This window comes from Pan paniscus, chromosome 19 (genome assembly GCF_029289425.2).
Source record: "Pan paniscus chromosome 19, NHGRI_mPanPan1-v2.0_pri, whole genome shotgun sequence".
NCBI classification, from domain to species: domain Eukaryota; kingdom Metazoa; phylum Chordata; class Mammalia; order Primates; family Hominidae; genus Pan; species Pan paniscus.
The window spans coordinates 16,334,295-16,352,422 of NC_073268.2; the positions used below are offsets into that span (position 1 = coordinate 16,334,295).

Genomic DNA, 18,128 nt, shown 5'->3' on the forward strand with positions numbered 1-18,128 from the left:
CCCACTAGGCACTTTGCCTTGTCTTCCACTTATGGCTAAAATTGAGATAGTCATATATGGAGATCCCAGAAGTAGAACCATGTCAACCATAATGGGTTGATTTTCACACCCTTCAAGCTATGCCGCCTGGTCTAGGCCTAGATCACTTGCCCCAAAGGCTGGCCCTGTAATTGAGTGTGCTGAGGGGACAGAGCAACAGGACAGCAGAGACTGAGATGTGGAACCAAAGGCCTTTGAGAAGCTTTGGTTCCACCGTGCAAAAGGCCCCAGGAGATGGTAAGATGCCCTCCGTCTGAACTTCAGTGCTTCTGAGGGAAGGTCATATGTAAAAACTTCGGAGAACTCCACAACATAGAGCTGTGGAATTAAGGGATCTTTGCTGCTTGACTGTCTAAAGAAGAAGGCTAGAGATTTGAATCATCTCCCTCCACCCTGCCACCCAAAGCTTACTGTGAGCAGATACTCTGACCTGGCCCCTTGTGACCAGTAGCTCACACTGCAGGAGGGCCTGCAAGGAAACATCCAGCCCATAGAGATCACCTTGGGTTCCTGTAAAAATGCATATTCCAGGGCCTTCTCCCAGAAATTCTGATTCAGTGGTCCTGGGTGGAGAGCCCAGGAATCTGCATTTTATGAAGCTCCTCTAGTTGATTCTGATAGTCCTCTCACCATGCTCAGAGAAGAGCTGGGCCTGATGTTTCCCCATTTCCCTGATGATAGGAATCATATGAGGGCCCTTGTTTAAGCCTGTAGTTTCTCAGGCCAAACCCCCTGGGAATTCTGGCATAAGAGGGCTGGGAAGGGGCCCTGGGAATTTGTCTTTTGAACAAGTCTTTTAAATATGGGTAATAGGTCAGGCACGGTGGCTCATGCCTGTAATCCCAGCACTTTGGGAGGCCGAGGTGGGCAGATCACTAGGTCAGGAGTTTGAGACCAGCTTAGCCAATATGGTGAAACCCCATCTCTACTAAAAATACAAAAAGTAGCCGGGCATGATGGCACGCGCCTGTAGTCCCAGCTACAGTTGTGGTGAGCCGAGATCACGCCACTGCGCTCCTGCCTGGGAGACAGAGCGAGACTCCATCTCAAAAACACAAAACAAAACAAAACAAAACAACAACAACAACAAAAACATACGGGTAATAAGTACTTGTCTTACATGTAGACCCAGGCCTGGGCAGAGGAGCCTGTTACAGCCAGCCCTGACCTGTGGGCCTGTTATTGAAGCAAAACTCTGATCCCTAAGGAGTTCCAACCCACTACCACTATCTTCAATTCTTGTGCCTCAGCCTCTTGAGTAGCTGGGGCTAAAGGCATGTGCCTCCATGCCCGGACAATTTTTGTATTTCTAGTAGATATAGGGTTTTGCCATGTTGGACAAGTTGTTCTCGAAATCCTGGCCTCAAGCAATTCACCCACCTCGGCCTCCCAAAATGCTAGGATTACAGATATGAGCCACCGCACCCAGTCTGTTTCTACTATTTAAAAAAGGATGATGTAGCACATTACAATGAAAACTTGTATTCAGTAGGACTGTTAAATGAAATAATAATGATCAGAAGCCACACGAAGAAAAGGAAGAGATCATTATATGAAGAGGGTGTGATAAAGTGCTTCCTGCATTGACCATTGAATTTAGCTCTGAACCTCTTAGCAGAAAAGGCCAGGCACAGCATCCTGTTTCGGACCTTTTTGTCTGTCCAATCATACTAGAGAGTCTCTAGTGGCATGGACTATGTCTCTGCCATCAGATGGGGGTCTCCCTGAAGACAGGAACTTTATTCCTTCCCTCAAGATTGGGGGCTCCTCAAAGATTGGGACTGGTTCTGTTGGTTTCTCTCCCCACCCCCAAGCTCCAGGTACATCCCTGTGTACACTGGCCCTCACCCGCTTGGAGCTGTAGTGAGCTGGGAAACAGGGAGAACTTCCCCATCAGTTGAACCTTGGTGAATACCTCTGACATCAGATGCTGATTCTTTGTGTCACTTTTTAGCAACGTGGGCTAGGTTCCCCAAGAAGCTCTGGTATTTTGTAGGCAGACAGGGTTTCAATATTTTCTCCTAGATGAGTAAAAATAAGTTTAGTAGTTCCTTAGGGAAGACTTCTTTCCCTGAAAGAGCAGTTTATCATGTGGCGTCTTAGATCTTTTCTGCCATAATAAACAATGGCTGAGGGCATGGCCATGTGTTAGTATTAGTCATGGTGCTGGGCATGGTGGCGAGTGCCTGTGGTCCCAGCTACTGGGGAGGCTGAGGCAGAAGGATTGCTTGAGTCCAGGAGTTCTGGGCTGTAATGCGCTACCCTGATCAAGTATCTGCACTAAGTTTGGCATCAGTATGGTGGCCTCCCAGGAGCTGGGGACCACCAGGTTGCCTAAGGAGGGGTAAACCAAGACAGAAATGGAGCAGGTCAAAACTCCCATGCTCATCAGTAGTGAGATCACGCTGGTGAATATCCACTGCTCTCCAGCCTAGGCAACATAGCAAGACCCCATCTCTAAAAAAAGAAAAAATCAGGATGATAGATGGTGATAGTTACCCTTTTTTGCTAGCCGACTATAAAGGCGCCAGCACTCTTCTAGATAAATATTTTATCTAATTGAATTTCAATCACAGTTGTACACTTTATTTTTATTTTCTTTGGAGACAGTCTTGTTCTGTTGTCCAGGCTGGAGTGCAGTGGTAGGATCATGGCTCACTATAATCTCAAACTCCAGGGTTCAAACGATCCTCCTGCCTCAGCCTCCCATGTAGCTAGGACTACAGGTGCACATCATGATGTCCAGCTAATTTAAAAAGTATTTTTGTAGCACAGGGTCTCCCATGTTGCCCAGACTCGTCTTGAACTCCTGCCCTCAAACAATCCTCTTGCTTCAGCTTCCCAAAGCTCTGGGATTACAGACGTGAGTCATAGCACTTGGCCTTGAGCTTTAGAAAAGAAAAAAAAGCTGATACTCAAAGAGCATAAGGCTTAACATTCAGCAGGTCCCCCAGTTTTAATTGTCACAGCAAGGATTTGAGTCAGATGCTTCTGATTCTCAAGCCCCAAACTCTTGAAGTCATACTATCTGTCTGTTAAATGATACTTTTCATATTAGTCTTTAGTTAGAGCTGAGGTGACAATAAGTGGCTCTTCAGTGGAGGCATTTCTGCAGGTAGCAGATATGACAAAGACCAAGCAGAGCCTCCTAGAATACCGTATGGGGTCACGAGATCTCAGAGCTGGCCCCCTGCTTTTAGGCCAAATAATGTCTTCTAAAAGTTCTCTCCAAACTAATCGGACCATAAAGGACTTACACATAAAAAAGCGGACTCCCAAAAGACTATATACAGCAGAATGTCCATTGGAATGCATGATATTAATGCATTGATTTGCAGACGGAGCAGAATGTGGTTTGAAAAGAGGGCTTCTGCACAATAAATAATGGTTGAAGGAAAGAAGGAAGAGCAAGCAGAGGCCTCAATGGAGGATCAGGGGTTTCTTTGGAAAGCGTAAGAGTAATAACACCTTCCACACATCAGGTTTACAGATCATATCTCATAGAATCCTCACATTGAGAATGTGAGGTTGGCAAGGCAGACGTTATTACCTTATGCCCAGTTTGCAAGTGAAGAAACTCAAGGTTGAGGATGTTAAATGACTTGCCCAACCTCACACAAGTGATGGACTGGACAAACAGCTCTATGTTTCCTTCTCTACCATCTGGCCATGAACTTGGCACCCATCCTGACCCATGTGAGGAATGGCGCCCTGACACATTCCTGCATTTTTCTGCTTTAGTGGCTAGAATATCATTCTTCTTCCTCTGGACCCACTTTCACAGTGGGTTGGTCACTGAGTCCATGGTGCAGATCTGTATAGGAGTTGAATTCTAGGGGATAAACAACCTATTTTGTAGGAGCTTCCTTTTTTTTTTGAGTCAGGTTCTCACTGTGTCATCCAGGCTGGAGTGCAGTGGCACTATCATGGCTCACTGCAGCCTCAACTTCCCAGGCTCAGGAGATTCTCCCACTTCTGCCTCCTGAGTAGCTGAGGTGACAGGTGCTTGTCACCATGCCTGGCTAACTTTCCTTTTCTTTTCTTTTTTCTTTTTGGAGTCTCCCTCTGTTGCCCAGGCTGGAGTGCAGTGGCACGATCTCAGCTCACTGCAACCTCTGCTTCCCAGGTTCAAGCTATTCTCCTGCCTCAGCCTCCCGCTAGCTAACTTTTTCTTTCTGTTTTTTTGTTTGTTTGTTTGTTTGTTTTGTTTTGTTTTTAGAGACAGAGTCTTGCTCTGTCGCTCAGGCTGGAATGCAGTGGTGTGATCTTGGCTCACTGCTACTTTCACCTCCCAGGTTCAACTGATTCTCCTGCCTCAGCCTCCTGAGTAGCTGAGACTGCAGGTGTGCCACTGTTCCTGGCTAATTTTTGGATGTAGCTTTAGTAGAGATGGGGTTTCTCCATGTTGACGAGGCTGGTCTCAAATTCTTGACCTCAAGTGATCCACCTGTCTCAGCCTCCCAAAGAGCTGGGATTACAGGCATGAGCCACTGTGCCTGGCCTCATTTGTAGGATTTTAAGGATGACTCATGGCTTGGTAAAGTGGGATGCCTGGCATCTTACCGAATCAATGGTACCTGCAATGATGGTGATGCTGTTGCTGATGAGGATGATACTGTGCTGATGGTGATGAGCCCAGCGTGAACTGGCCCAAGACACACTTCCCACTGGTGTACTAAAAGCTTTGCATATATTGTCTCAGTCCTCGGGGCATTGTTGTTGTCTCTTTCCAAATGGGGAAACCAAGGCTGAGAGAGGTTGAGTAACTTGTCCAAGGGCATACAGCTTCTTAACCACTATAACATTCTCTCCAGCCAGCCATCTTGGCTGCTCTTAAATGATCCATATCCAATATTTCAGGCAAGAAGGCTACAGAAAGATGAATGTTGTGTAGGTAGAATGAGTTTCTGGTGACTACAGATATAAGTCACCTAAGCGTCTCTTGATCCACTAGATAGGAATGGTGATGATGAGTTCATTGACTTTAATATTCTGGAGGCCATTTTAAAGGAAAATCTAAAAAAAAAATTTTTTTTTTCCAGAATCAGACTGGATCTCTGCCACTTTTCCCTTCCTACCTCTTAACTTGCAGGAAACAATGTGTCTCTTCCGACAGTGTCTCCAATGTTCACAGAATCAACTGAAGTTTTGTTTGCTCATCTAGATATACTGGTCTTCCATTAGTTCCTAGTAGCAGCAATGGGGCCAACAGCCCTGCCTCTGTTCCCTCCCAGTTAGCTTACAGTGCTACAGGACCATGATTTCTGGGATTGGATTGGTGCTGCCCCAGGACACACTCCAGTTGCCCTACCAGTGGCACTTCTCTGGGTTCTTCACATGGCACCATCATCCAGAATACTCCCCCAGATAAAGCAACTTCGGGAGTAGTGTTTCAGAGAAGGACTCATGATTTCCAGGAGTCAAAAGCCCTCAGTCCACCAACAGAACTATGCCAGTTGGTCTTCATCTCCAAGATAAAAGATGAGGTCAGGGATGGGCATGGTGCATAACTCTGAGCCCTGAGTGAGAGAACTGAGGCAGCTGCAACTTCACAGGGTCAAGGCCCGACCTCCACCCATCCCCACCAGCCCAAAGACTTGCCATCTCAGTGCCCGAGCATCCTCTGGTGACCTCCCTCACCAGCCCAACTTAATCTCACCAGTGAAAACAGAGGTGAGGCGAGAGTACCCAGCCTGAAGATGCTTCTTCTATCAACCTGCAGAAATGTTACACTTTCCCTTCAGGCATCCATTAATAAAAGAAATTGCCATGCTTACTGCCAGGAGGAGGAGCCTGATTTGGAGGGATAATGGGAAAGGAGGGTTGTGGGGAGACAGTTATCCTGAGTACCCCTCACTAAGAAAGCTCCAGGCTGGGCGCAGTGGCTCATGCATGTAATCCCAGCACTTTAGGAGGTTGAGGCAGGCAGATCACCCAAGGTCAGGAGTTCAAGACCAGCTTGGCAAACATGGCGAAACCCCGTCTCTACTAAAAATACAAAAATTAGCCAGGCATGGTGGCGGGCATGGTAGCTAGTAGTCCTAGCTACTCAGGAAGCTGAGACAGGAGAATCGCTCGAACCTGGGAGGCAGAGGTTGCAGTGAGCTGAGATCGCGCCACTGCACTCCAGCCTGGGCAACAGAGTGAGACTCCGTCTAAAAAAAAAAGCTCCAAATACATTAAAAATAGGAAGATTTGAAGACTTTCTTGGGACAAATGGTCTACAGTAAGCCCTGCCCTCCTTGCTAGGAGCCCAGAGCCTGACGTGGACGTTGCCCTGTCTGGGCAACTGACTCCACCAACTCTGCCCAGCACAGGGCCTGGCTAGACCGCAGGCATAACATCTTTCCTTATCTGCCAGCTCACTCTCTGCCCTTTCCAGGAATGTGATCCATTTTTGCTTCACTCACTCTTCCTGAGTCTGATCCCTGGTGAGACCTTTGGGGCATATGAGGCAGAGGTGGAAGAAGTAAGTTCTGAAGACAAGTGCTTGCTTCACAGTGTTGACCTGGCTTTGCCTTATGGATTTCCAATAGAACGAATTTCTGTCCTCAAGAATGTCAGGGGAACCTGGGATGCTTGAAGCCCACAGTACCCTTCAGGCAAAAGACCTTAATTATCCAAGATATTGAATGGAGACATTAGACTCAAATCATTTGTGTCCAGCTCTGAAACACACATATGTACACGTCATCCCCATGTCAGCCTGGTTTTCAAGGATCCCGGGATAGCGTTCTTTTCTTTTTAGTAAATAGTCAAGGCCCACCTGGATGGCAAAAGAAGCCAAGGCCTGGTTATCCCAGCAGACAAGTAAAAGCTTAATTGCCATCTCAACCTCCACAAGCCCATTCCTGACGCCATTCGGAAGGCTCAAAACAGACTGATGTGAGGCCACTTTTCCCATTGTTCTCATCAGGTTGTCAGAGATCATAGCCTGGCCCAAGCAAAAGATGTAAGACTTGCTGAAAAGGGGCTTCCTGGAATCTCTACATCTCTCCCCTTTTCTTCCTGGTCACGAGTTCCAGCCAGTCAAGATTCCTGAGCTGATAAAAAGGAAGTATCTTAATAAGACGATGCCAGAATTATTTGGCTGTCTGTGGGACACTGTGGTGCCAGCACCTTTGCTCCTAGAGACAGGACATGGAATCTGTGCAGTCGCACAGGGTCCTGCACTTAGAAGAGCCCTGTGTTTGGCTTAATGCCCTATTGCCACCATATTGAAATTCTGAATCAGTTTTGAACAAGGAACTCTGCGTTTTCATTTTTTAGTGGACCTGCCAAATTTTGTAGCACATCCTGTCTAGAGGCTTTAACAGCTCAAGGTTATCCAACGAGAAGGCACAATATCAGGCTGCCTTCCCAGCCCCACCCACCTCCTGCCTGTTCACTCATAGGGCTGTGCAGAGCACAGTGCTTCTGTGAGACAGAAAAATGCTGTGGCAGTTCCTGCTCCCAAAGAGTGTGCAGTGGAGGAAGGCGGGTCCACAGATAACTAGCCTGAGTTAAGTGCCACTAAAAAAGAGTGTCAGTAGACGAGAAGGAAACACCCTCACACCTAGCTGGGAGGACCAAGTCCACTTCATTGGAGGAGGTGATATTTGAGGTGGCAGAAAAAGATAAATAGGATTTTATTATTTTTATTTTTTAAGATGGAGTGTCATTCTGTCGCCAGGGTGGAGTGCAGTGGCATGATCTCAGCTCACTGCAACCTCTGCCTCCTGGGTTCAAGCTATTCTCCTGCCTCAGCCTCCTGAGTAGCTGGGATTACAGGCGCCCGCCACCATGCCCAGCTAATTTTTGTATTTTTAGTAGAGACAGTTTTCACCATGTTGGCCAGGATGGTCTCGATTTCTTGACTTTGTGATCCTCCCACCTCAGCCTCCCAAAGTGCTGGGATTACAGGCGTGAGCCACTGCACCAGGCTGATAAATAGGATTTTAAAAGGTGGATATAAGATATGGACTGAGGTATAGAGGCCTGGAAGAAACTAAAAACCCTGAACATGATCAAGAGGTAAGGTCTAGGCTGGGCGTGGTGGCTCACGCTTGTAATCCCAGTACTTTGGGAGGCCGAGGTGGGTGAATCACCTGAGGTCAGGAGTTCGAGACCAGCTTGGCCAACATGGCAAAGCCCCATCTCTACAAAAAATACAAAAATTAGCCAAGTGTGGTGGCACACGCCTGTAATCCCAGCTACTCGGGAGGCTCAGGCAGGAGAATTGCTTGAACCCAGGAGACAGAGTTGGCAGTGATCCAAGATCATGCTGCTGCACTCCAGCCAGGGCAACAAGAGTGAAACTCCATCTCAAAACAAAAACAAAAACAAAAACAAAAAAGTAAGGTCTAGTCCAGTTTGGCTGGATCAGAAAGGAAATTGGGAGACGAAGATGGAAAGATAGATTAAGAGACCATATTGGAAACCCAGTGACCCTTTGTTTATATTGCCATTATTGCACTCCTCATGATAATGAATTTGTGCAGCTGTCTGTCCACTGGAATGTACCATGTCTCTACATCTTTATATTCTCTGCTTTTAGTTTAGTACCTAGGACATAATAGGAATTCAGTAAATATTTGCTGAATGAATAAATATTGCAGAGGATCTAAACTGTTATCCTGGGTAGTGTTTACCTAATTCAGCAGGCAGTGGGAAACTGCGGAAGGTTTTTGAGTGGGAGATTTTATTTAGTGTTAGGAAGATGAATCTAGTAGTAGATGGTGGAGTGGCTTGGCAAGGGGAGGGACCCAAAGGTGGGAGAGGGCTTGGGAGTCTCATACAGTGGTCCAGGATTCAAGCCCTTGCAGCCTCTATGAGGATGGCTGGCTGGGGGAGAGAAAAGGAGGCAGATATACCTCAATAAGCTGGAAGAAAAAAAAAGAGGCAAGTGAGAAAAATATCGTAGAGCTGGGACTTAGCAGCTGACTGTGTGGCAGAGGATAAAGGAACAATAAAGAAGGTTTCAAAGGAACTGAGTCTGCTGAAAGAAATTGGGAACATTAGGAGAAGGAGCTTTGGGAGGATAGAGATCAAGGTATCTGTTCATAAAGCAGTTGGATGAACTCCTGTCCCCAGACAGATTTATGAAAGCAACACTGAAGGAAAAGTTTCCAAGTGCAAAAGTGACGTTTCTGAAGACCAAGTTGTTAAAAATAGCCATCTTGGATGGGGCAGGTTCTCTCATCTCCAGGCTCAGAGATATCTGGGCAATTGTAAAGACCTGTGGTTCTCCCTAGACTTTATTAGTCACTTTGGAGCAAGGGGGAGGTAAACTTGGATTTAAAAAGCTCTGCCTGGCCGAGCGCGGTGGCTCACACCTGTAATCCCAGCACTTTGGGAAGTCGAGGCAGGCGGATCACCTGAGGTTGGGAGTTCGAGACCAGCCTGACCAATATGGAGACACCCCATCTCTACTAAAAATACAAACTTAGCCGGGTGTGGTGGCAGGCACCTGTAATCCCAGCTACTCGGGAGGCTGAGGCAGGAGAATCACTTGAGGCAGAGGTTGCGGTGAGCCAAGATCGCGCCATTGCCCTCCAGCCTGGGCAACAAGAGTGAAACTCCATCTCAAAATAAATAAATAAATAAATAAATAAATAACTTAAATAAAATAAAAATAAAAAGCTGTGCCAGGGAGTTCTGATGCTTAGTCAGGTTTGGGAACCACTTGCCTGGCTTACCCCACACTGGATTAGACCGCCTCAGACAGCATGGGTAACTCTTACTAGCCTTAAAAGGGTGACTTCAGGCTGGGTGTGTGGCTCACACCTGTAATTCCAGCACTTTGGGAGACTGAGGTGGGAGGATCACTTGAGCCTAGGAGTTTGAGACTAGCTTAGGCAACATAGAGACTCTGTCTCTACCAAACAACAACAGCAACAGAATTTGCCAGGCATGGTGTTGCACACCTATAGTCCCAGCTACTCGGGAGACTGAGGTGGGAGGATTGCTTGAGCTCAGGAGGTTGAGGCTACAGTGAGCTATGATTGTGCCACTGCACTCCAGCCTGGGTGACAGAGGGAGACCCTGTTTTAAAAAAAAGTGATTTTAGATTCCAGCTTTCCTTCCACCCTGGCAGAGAGTGTAAGCAAGGCAGACCGGCAGCTGTTGTAGGCTCCCTCCCCACACTCATCCTGTATGATTACATGAACTGAATGTAATCATTCACAACCCTTGCCTTTACAGCTGGCATGTCACTTAGCTTAATTACAGCATGCAGTGGTATTTCAATTCGAGGAATCTAAAAAAGCAATAAAATGAGTTTTGCAAATTGTTAGGAAGGCAATGAAGACCTTGAAACTGCAATTTACTAAGCATTGCTTTCAATTATTTTGCATTCTCCAGCCATGACTGTAAGTTATTCACTAGCAGCCTGGAAAGCCAAGCAGGTAGTGTGTCATGTGGAGGGGATTTCATGTCTTCTGAATGCACACTGTGCTGGGGAGGTGGCTGGAGGTTCTGGGAGTTGCCTTGGCTATGGGAGGGGATGTGATTATTCTGAGCACATGTTCTTCCCATCAGGCACCTGATAATCATGTTTCCTCCAAGACTCTCCTCCAAGACTCTCCAACCGTGGGCTCTGGCTGGTGTGGGGTGACCTTCAGCAAGGGGCTCCCTTCCCCTTTACTCCCGCTATCTACTACTGTCCTCAGAAAGCATGAGGAAAGAAGTGTGGAAAGCAAAGCAAGTCCTTTAAAGATCTAGGGTTAGTGCCTGTTTTTTCTGGCTCTCTGTCTCATTTCTTTTCCTGGCGTACTTCCTGATTCATCTTAGTCCTTGAGTATGTACTTCTTGGGGAGCTATTTGAAAGGGAAAGTCTGTGGCCTCTTTTCACCACCCTGCTTTCTCAAGCATAGGAGTCTTGTGACAATGATAATAAAATAGGACCCCATCCATCTGAGAAAGGGGAAGCAGCAGCAGCAGGAAGTCTCAGCCAGCATGATAAGCAGGAGCAGAATGCCAGCTGCCTTAGCAGCCATGCCAGGCGGGAGAGCAAACACCTAAATCCTGTTGGCAAAGCCAGCAAGACACCATCACGCTGTGGCCAAAGCAAACAGGAGCTGAGACAGGCCCACTGTAATGGATTCTCACTTCCGCCTGGATCTGGCAGAGGGTGAGACTAAGCCAGCTGAGCCCACGTGACAGGGCATCAAGTAGCCATGGGGATGCTCATACCCATCCCTGAGCTGGGCCCAAGCTGGACCCTTGCCTTCTTTGCCACGGTCTCTTTTCTTTTCTTTTTTTCTCTTTTCCTTTCTTCCTCATTCTTTCTTTCTTTTTTTTTTTTTACAGGGTCTTGCTTTGTCACCCAGGCTGGAGTGCGGTGTCTAGATCATGGTTCACTGCAGCATTGACCTCCTGGGCTCAGTGATCCTCCCAACTCTCCCCACTGAGGAGCTGGGACTACAGGCATGCACCACCATGTCTGGCTAATTTTATTTTGTTTGTTTGTTTGTTTGTTTTTTAAGATATAGAGTCTCACTATGTTGCTGAGGCTGGTCTCAAACTCCTGGTCTCAAGGGATCTTCCTGCCTCAGCCTCCTAAAGCACTAGTATTACAGGCATGATCCAAGCCACCTTGCCTGGCCCCACGGTCTCCTTTCAATTTGGTCCAGGCCAAGGAAAGGCTGATAATGAAAAACCATTGTCACATATATTATGTGGTTGATTCTTCACAGCAGTTCTGTGAGATCAATATTATCCTCATCTTACAGATGTGAACACTGAGGCTTGGGGATATCAAGGACACAGAGCCAGGCCTTAGTCTCAGGCCTCTGACTCAGTGTCTGCTGCCGATCTCATTTCCTCCACCCTTCCACCTCTCCACCCCAAACTCTCCATGTCAATTCCCACAGTCCCTTCATGGGCTGAGCTCCCACAGTCTAAATGGGACTTGAGTTCTTTTTTTTCCATTTCGTAGTTGAGAAGCAAAGACTCCAGAGCGGGGGTGGGGCTGGGGGTATTTTTTGTTTCTAAACCAGAAAACAGCTAGTTGACGTCCTTGATTCTGTCTACCACACCCACCAACATGACTGGAGGTCCAGTGAGAAGTATATGTTTACAAATATTTTCAATCATTTTGCTATATCAGCAGCATCCCCCTCTGTTATTAAGACGTGAAAGATCTGAATCAAGACCTCTTGTTTTTAATGCCATAATTTGGTTGTGCTTGGACATAGCCTGAATAGACCCCCTTATGACCTGAAGCTTCTTGGTGTCTCTAGGGCCCAATGTACCATGGAAATTCATATCCCTCACCACCTAGTTGGGAAATTTATATTTATTAATGGAGAAATGCACAGTAGCTATATTCATATCTAAATGAAAGACTGGGCTTCTATTGAGAGAAGAAAAAGCACTGTTGGATAGGACATTCCCTTCTGGTTCTCCATTTCCCAGCAGATTTGCTGATTATTGAAATGATTTCTCAATCGCTCTGTTGGAAGGGAAAGGACCGGAGAAGGAAAGAGGAATCGTTTATTGGGCTCAGAGCCAATTCACCGGTTCTTTCTTTCCCCCCCCCCCCCCGCCGGCCTTTTCATTTGCTCTGCTTCTAGGGACCCTAAAGGAAAATACCATTCAACAGAAGGGGCCGTGGAAACTGTAGGTAGATGGCGTGATTGGAATATCTCCTCCATTCCCCCATATCTGAAGTGGGTAGTTATAGGGCAGGTGGGGATTCTGCAGGAGAGAGCCAGGCCTGCGTGCGTGAGGCTGGCTTGGAGGTCCTGTTGGAGAAGGCGCGCTCGGGAAGGTTCTTCCTAGCGAATTTGCCTGAAATTGGAGATTAGGACGCCCAGAGAGGAAAACCATGCCCCCCCCCCCGCCCGCACAGCCCAGTCCCGAGTTCTTGAGCCCCGCGCTCCTTGGCGGAAAAAGACCCCGGGTCGACGAGAAAAGTGCTTCCCCGACGCTGAGCCTCGCAGGCGGGGCTCAAGCCCAGGCGCCGCCTACGCGCGCCCTCCGCCGGAGGGCATCCCGGCTCCAGCGCAGAGCCCGAACCCGCACCGTGGCCGCAGGCAACGCAGGGCCAAAGGGCTTCGCTCCAGCGGGGTCGGAGAGAAATCCAGCAGAGGCTGGAAGAAGCAGGACCGGGGGTCTCAGTAGAAATGCTCAAGGCAGGGCTAGACCAGCCCGTTCCCTCTCGCTGTTCTGCTGGTTTTGCCCAAGCGGCTCCGGCTCTGAAGCCCCAAAGCCTCAGAGGTGAATTCGGTTCCAGAAGTAGCGTGGAATGGGGTTCCTCCGGTTCCTGCGTGTACGCGACATTGTTAACGTAGCGCGTATTATGTGCCAAGCACTGGGGCAAAGCGCTTTTACAAGCTTTATTATCCCCCAAACCACTTTATGAGGGGGATACGAGCCCCATTTACAGATGAGGAAACTGAACCCGAGAGAGTGTAAACCAGTATGTGTCCCAAGCAAGACTGGACGGGGCCGGTGACTCCACGGCCAAGCGAGACCTCTGTAGCCCTTCCCCGACCACAGTAGTTTGAACTTGAACTGCAGACACGGAATTCTAGTGTGGAGATCAGTGTGAAGCCACGGAGGGGAACAGCGCTTCGGGTTCCAGCGTGGTCACTTTCATTCCGTCACTGTTCCCATTAGGACTCCAGAGGAAGACTGGGAGGGAATGGTGGTTACGCCAATTTTACAGTGTAGGAAACAGGTTTATGTGCAGGTCATAGCTACTGCAGAGACAAGAACCCATCCCGGGAAGGTCTTCTGATGTCCCAAACCCAGGAAGAGCTTTCAGCCAGGGCGTTCATCCTGAATTCTTCATGTGCCACGTAAATGGGGTGCTGAAACAGGCCCTGAGGAGTGTTGCTGCCACGGCACCTGGCCCTCCACAGAGCCCTTAGGTTTCCTGGTGTGGAGGACCACTGTGTGAACGACGAAAGGGAACTGAACTCTCCCTTCTTCCCTTCCTCCCTTCCTTCTTTGCTTCCTTCCTTCTGCTCACCGGCTGTGGAGAAGAGTGGGCTTGGGTGATTTTCCTGTGATTCACTTCCCAGTCATCCTAGTCACTCGGCTGAGACAGGGCAGAGGCCAAGTGTCCGAGGGTTTTTTTTCTGGGACACGCGCAGTTTGGCCTTGGCAAAAATCCGAGAGGAAGAGGAGGCAGGCGGGACATGATTTTGGTCACTAAGCACGGGGCTCTGCAGCGCTGGGCTCGCCACTGCATTGATTTAATTCCAGCATCAACTCTGCAGTTATTTTACCTATAAGGAGACTGTGTTCAGGGAGATGGAGACCGTTGCTCGGGCCTGAAGCTGCTGGGGAATGGGACTGGGGTCTAAGCCAGGTCTATGTAACCTCATAGCTTTGCCCTGCTCTGCCGGTGGCCCAAGAATGGAAATAGGAGTCAAAACAGCCTCCCTCCACACCAGCAACATTAAAAATGACAGCCACGAGATTCTTTCTTCTTTTTTTTTATTTTGTTTTCGATGAGAGTCTCACTATATTGCCTAGGCTAGAACTCCTGGCCTCAATCGATGCTCCCACTTCCATCTACCAAAACGTCAGGATTACAGGCATAAGTAACCAAGTTCAGTCCAGTAACCATTTTCTTAAGATTCAGTGACAAAGTCCCTCCCCAAGGAGTATGGATTTCCACTCTTGTGCTAGGGAAAGTTGAAGTATGTGCCTCTAACCCTTCACAGATGCCCACTTCCCCTTCAGAGAAACGTCCTTCAGGTGATTCTTAACAAACTGGAATCTGGAAGCTGTGCCCTCCAGCTTCCCCCGCCACCCAGCCCTTCCAGCTTCCCCGTCGTTTCCACAGTCGCATTCCCGAGGTCCGCGTGAGCCGTTCTTTAGCCAGACAGAAACTACGCCCCATGTGATTGATGCTTCTGCCTTGGCCTCAAGTAGGCAACGTGGCTGCCCGCTTGGAAGACCGCCCTGGTTTCCTGGCAGGAGAGAGGATTTCAGAGGTCTCCTCCACTCAGAATCCCTCCTTCCCCCTTCCCTCTCCCTGCCGCCCGCTCCTTTCTAGTCCCAACAGTTTCCAAAGCGCAGAGGATGTTTACCCGGACGGCCTGAGGTCACAAGCCTGATTCACCGCAGGGAGGCCCCCGAGCCTGCCCCTACCCGGCACCCCGGCTCTGCCAGGGCGAGGAGATCACGCTTGGAAACCCCACCCTGCCGGGCCAAGAAACACCCCCGCCACTCCCTAGACTCCCAGGCATCCCTACCGCGCCTAGGCCCTTCCTCCCAAAGGCGCTGGCCAGGCCCAGATGCGGAAACCGTGGGAGAACCCGGAGGGGGCCCTGGGCACTCTTCCCACCCCCGCCCCCCCCCGTCGCATCACTGCCCCTCGCTGCCAAAGATTGAGGGTCGGGGCTGAACAGAGGGTAATGCGCTCCATTTCACCTCCGATTCATTTTAAAACTCGCGTGAACCAACCTGGGGCATTCCCTGACGAATGAACGGTTTTGGGTTTACTCCCAAACCGGGCTGAGAGACTCTCCTTCAGGCTTGGTGATGGAGGCCATAAGGCAGAGACAACTTGCTCCGTTTCATCAGCCAGGAGTTGGAAGTTCAGGGGATTTCCAAATGAATCTCAGGATGAAGGGACGTTTGTCTTCTCCCTGTGTCCTCTAAGGATGTTCCCCTTCCCTTCAGAACCCTGAGGGGGTTAATGTTTCACCAGTCACTCCCTTCCTCCCTCTCCTGTCACCTGGGGGCTCCAAGACACACCCCAGCCCCTAACCCAGCCACTACCTTGTCCCAGGTTGGATCAGTGAGGCGGGCTGTCCCCCAGGCAGCCCCTCCTCACCTGCACCGTCCCAGACCCGGCTGGCGTCTGCCTGAGCTTGTTGCCTCGGCCCCCACCTGACCCCGACACACTGATAAGACCTCAGACGGCCAAACATCGTTAACTTCTTTGCCTTTCTAGACTTCTCAGCCTGTCCTTTTCCCGACCCCAGTCTGCAGGGTCGCCTGGAGGTGCGTCTGTGCTTTCCTAGGCAGTGGACTCCACCACACCACCGTTGTCTTTCGCCATACACTCCTCCACCCCAGCCCCCACCCTTCCTTCAGGCTTCTCGACTGCAGCAAACTTTCTGTGACACCCAGGTGGTCTAAGAGTGTCCTCTCACCCTCTACCCCATCACAACTCACTTGCCTGCCTGGACACTGACTGCCTCAGAAGAGCTCCAGGAAACAGTAAAACTAAACAGAAAGAAAGGGGACATTGATGTCAGGTGCAGTGGCACCCACCAGGGCGGGCAGAAGGTCAACATGATTTCAGAAATTGAAGCTTAAAATCCTTCCCCGCTCTACCCTGAATATGAGGGGAAGAGGGAAGAACTGAGTTGTCCACTCAGACTGTTATTATTAAAACATATTCTCAGCTTCTTATTTCCCTTTGCTTTTAAAGATCTTGCCCACAAATGGGATCAGACTGATAGGAGACAGCATCTACACTGAAACAACCAGTTGATGAGAAGCATCAGGATGATTTTGGTTTCCCCCTGGTATCATGGAGTGTAGACAAAGCCCGTGTGAGTTAAGGCCCCAGGTTTGCAGCCCATCTGTCCAGGGTGGAGGGAGCTGCCATTAGAAATCCGGTCTGTCTTGCTGCAGCTGCTTGCTTCGGGCACCCCCACTGCCACCACCATGCAACACTAGCTCCACCCTTAGATTCTTCCCCAGCTCTTTCCCCACACTCTGGAAGACAAGCTGCAGACAGAGAAGCAGAGTGGAAGCATGGGGAATGGCATCCATGCACACCCAAGGGCACTGGTACCTGCAAAGGAGGGTGGAAATGTCTGCTGTGGAGACGGGAGCTTTTCCTTCCTGGAAGGACCACCTCCCTTTCTAGACAGGAGCAGACATCTTAAGCACAAGTGTTCAGTTTACACTAACTCAGGCAATTGTTTGGACAAATCATTTTCTCACCTGAAATAACCTGATAATGGGACCAAAAAGTTAAATGTTGTTCAGTCAGAAATAAGATAAAGCCCCTCGGGCCATAGCTGGCAGAAGTCTTTTGGCAAAATAATAATAATAAATCATTATCTGAATAATTTTTTTGTTTTTGTTTTTTGAGACAGACTCACTGTGTCATCCAGGCTGGAGTGCAGTGGGTACTCACAGATGTGATCATAGCTCTGCAGCCTCCACCTCCTGGGTTTGAGCAATCCTCCCACCTCAGCCTCCCAAGTGGCTGGACTACATGCATGTGCCATCACCCCAGCTAATATTTTTTGTTTTGTTGGTCAGGCTGGTCTTAACTCCTGGCTTCAAGTGATCCTTCAGCCTCGGCCTCCCAAAGTGCTAGGATTACAGGCATGAGCCACTGCACCGGGCCATAAATGATTTTTAAATAAAAACTTAAGAATTCAATTTACCAAATCCTGTACCCCATGTCCAATAATTCTGAGGGGGTAAAATTTAATAACAAAACCTTGGGGGGAAAGTCTACCTCTATTTCAAACTTTAAACGCTGTGGTGAGGCATTTGAGGCTGACTGAAGTCCCTTCCACCTTGGAAGCTGCTGGCAAGTTCCTAGACACAGAGCATGCTCAGGAAATGTGAGTGATTTCCTCTCCTGCATTAGGTAGACCAGGCTCGGAGCCATGGAACTCTGTAAGGCCGACTTCTCTCTTTGCCTTTCCTCTAAAAATCTGCCTTCATTTTTTGGCCGTTTCTTGTCTGTGCTCCAGGTAGGATAAATGGGCACAAACCATTCTGTCTTCCAAGTAATTCGTGGAAGTGGCTGGAATGCGGGATTGAGGCATAAACCCCGGCAAAATGCTGGCGATGGCGCCTTTTCACACCAGGGGAAATTCGGTGCGGTTGAAAGGGCTGCTTTTGCGACCAAGACTGGGAATGCGGAGCCCCCACCTGGAGACTTTGGGGCGATTGGCTGAGCGCGGGGGTCCGGAGAAAGATGCGGTGCTTCTCCAGAGCACGAGAGTGGCCTCTGCGGCCCCTAGAATCGATCCCTTCGACCCCTGGCTTTCCTACCTGGCCCCCAACTCCTGCCCCGCCAGCCCTCCAGACCCAGCCTAGTCCTTACTGTCCCACTCCTAAGCAGCCGCCTGTCCTCCAAGGAACATACATAAGCTCATGGCGATCACTAGGTC

General features: G+C 49.0%; 1 protein-coding gene across 1 annotated transcript in view; it reads left to right on the forward strand.

Annotated features, from left to right (window-relative positions):
- Positions 1–5,821, forward strand: part of TTLL6 (tubulin tyrosine ligase like 6) — a 72,491-nt gene extending 66,670 nt beyond the window's left edge. Inside the window, exon 12 of the mRNA XM_057300347.2 lies at positions 5,082–5,821. Coding sequence (XP_057156330.2) covers positions 5,082–5,183 — 102 coding nt within the window. The 3' untranslated portion in view covers positions 5,184–5,821. The remainder of the gene's footprint in view (positions 1–5,081) is intronic.
- The last annotated feature ends 12,307 nt before the right edge of the window (positions 5,822–18,128 follow it).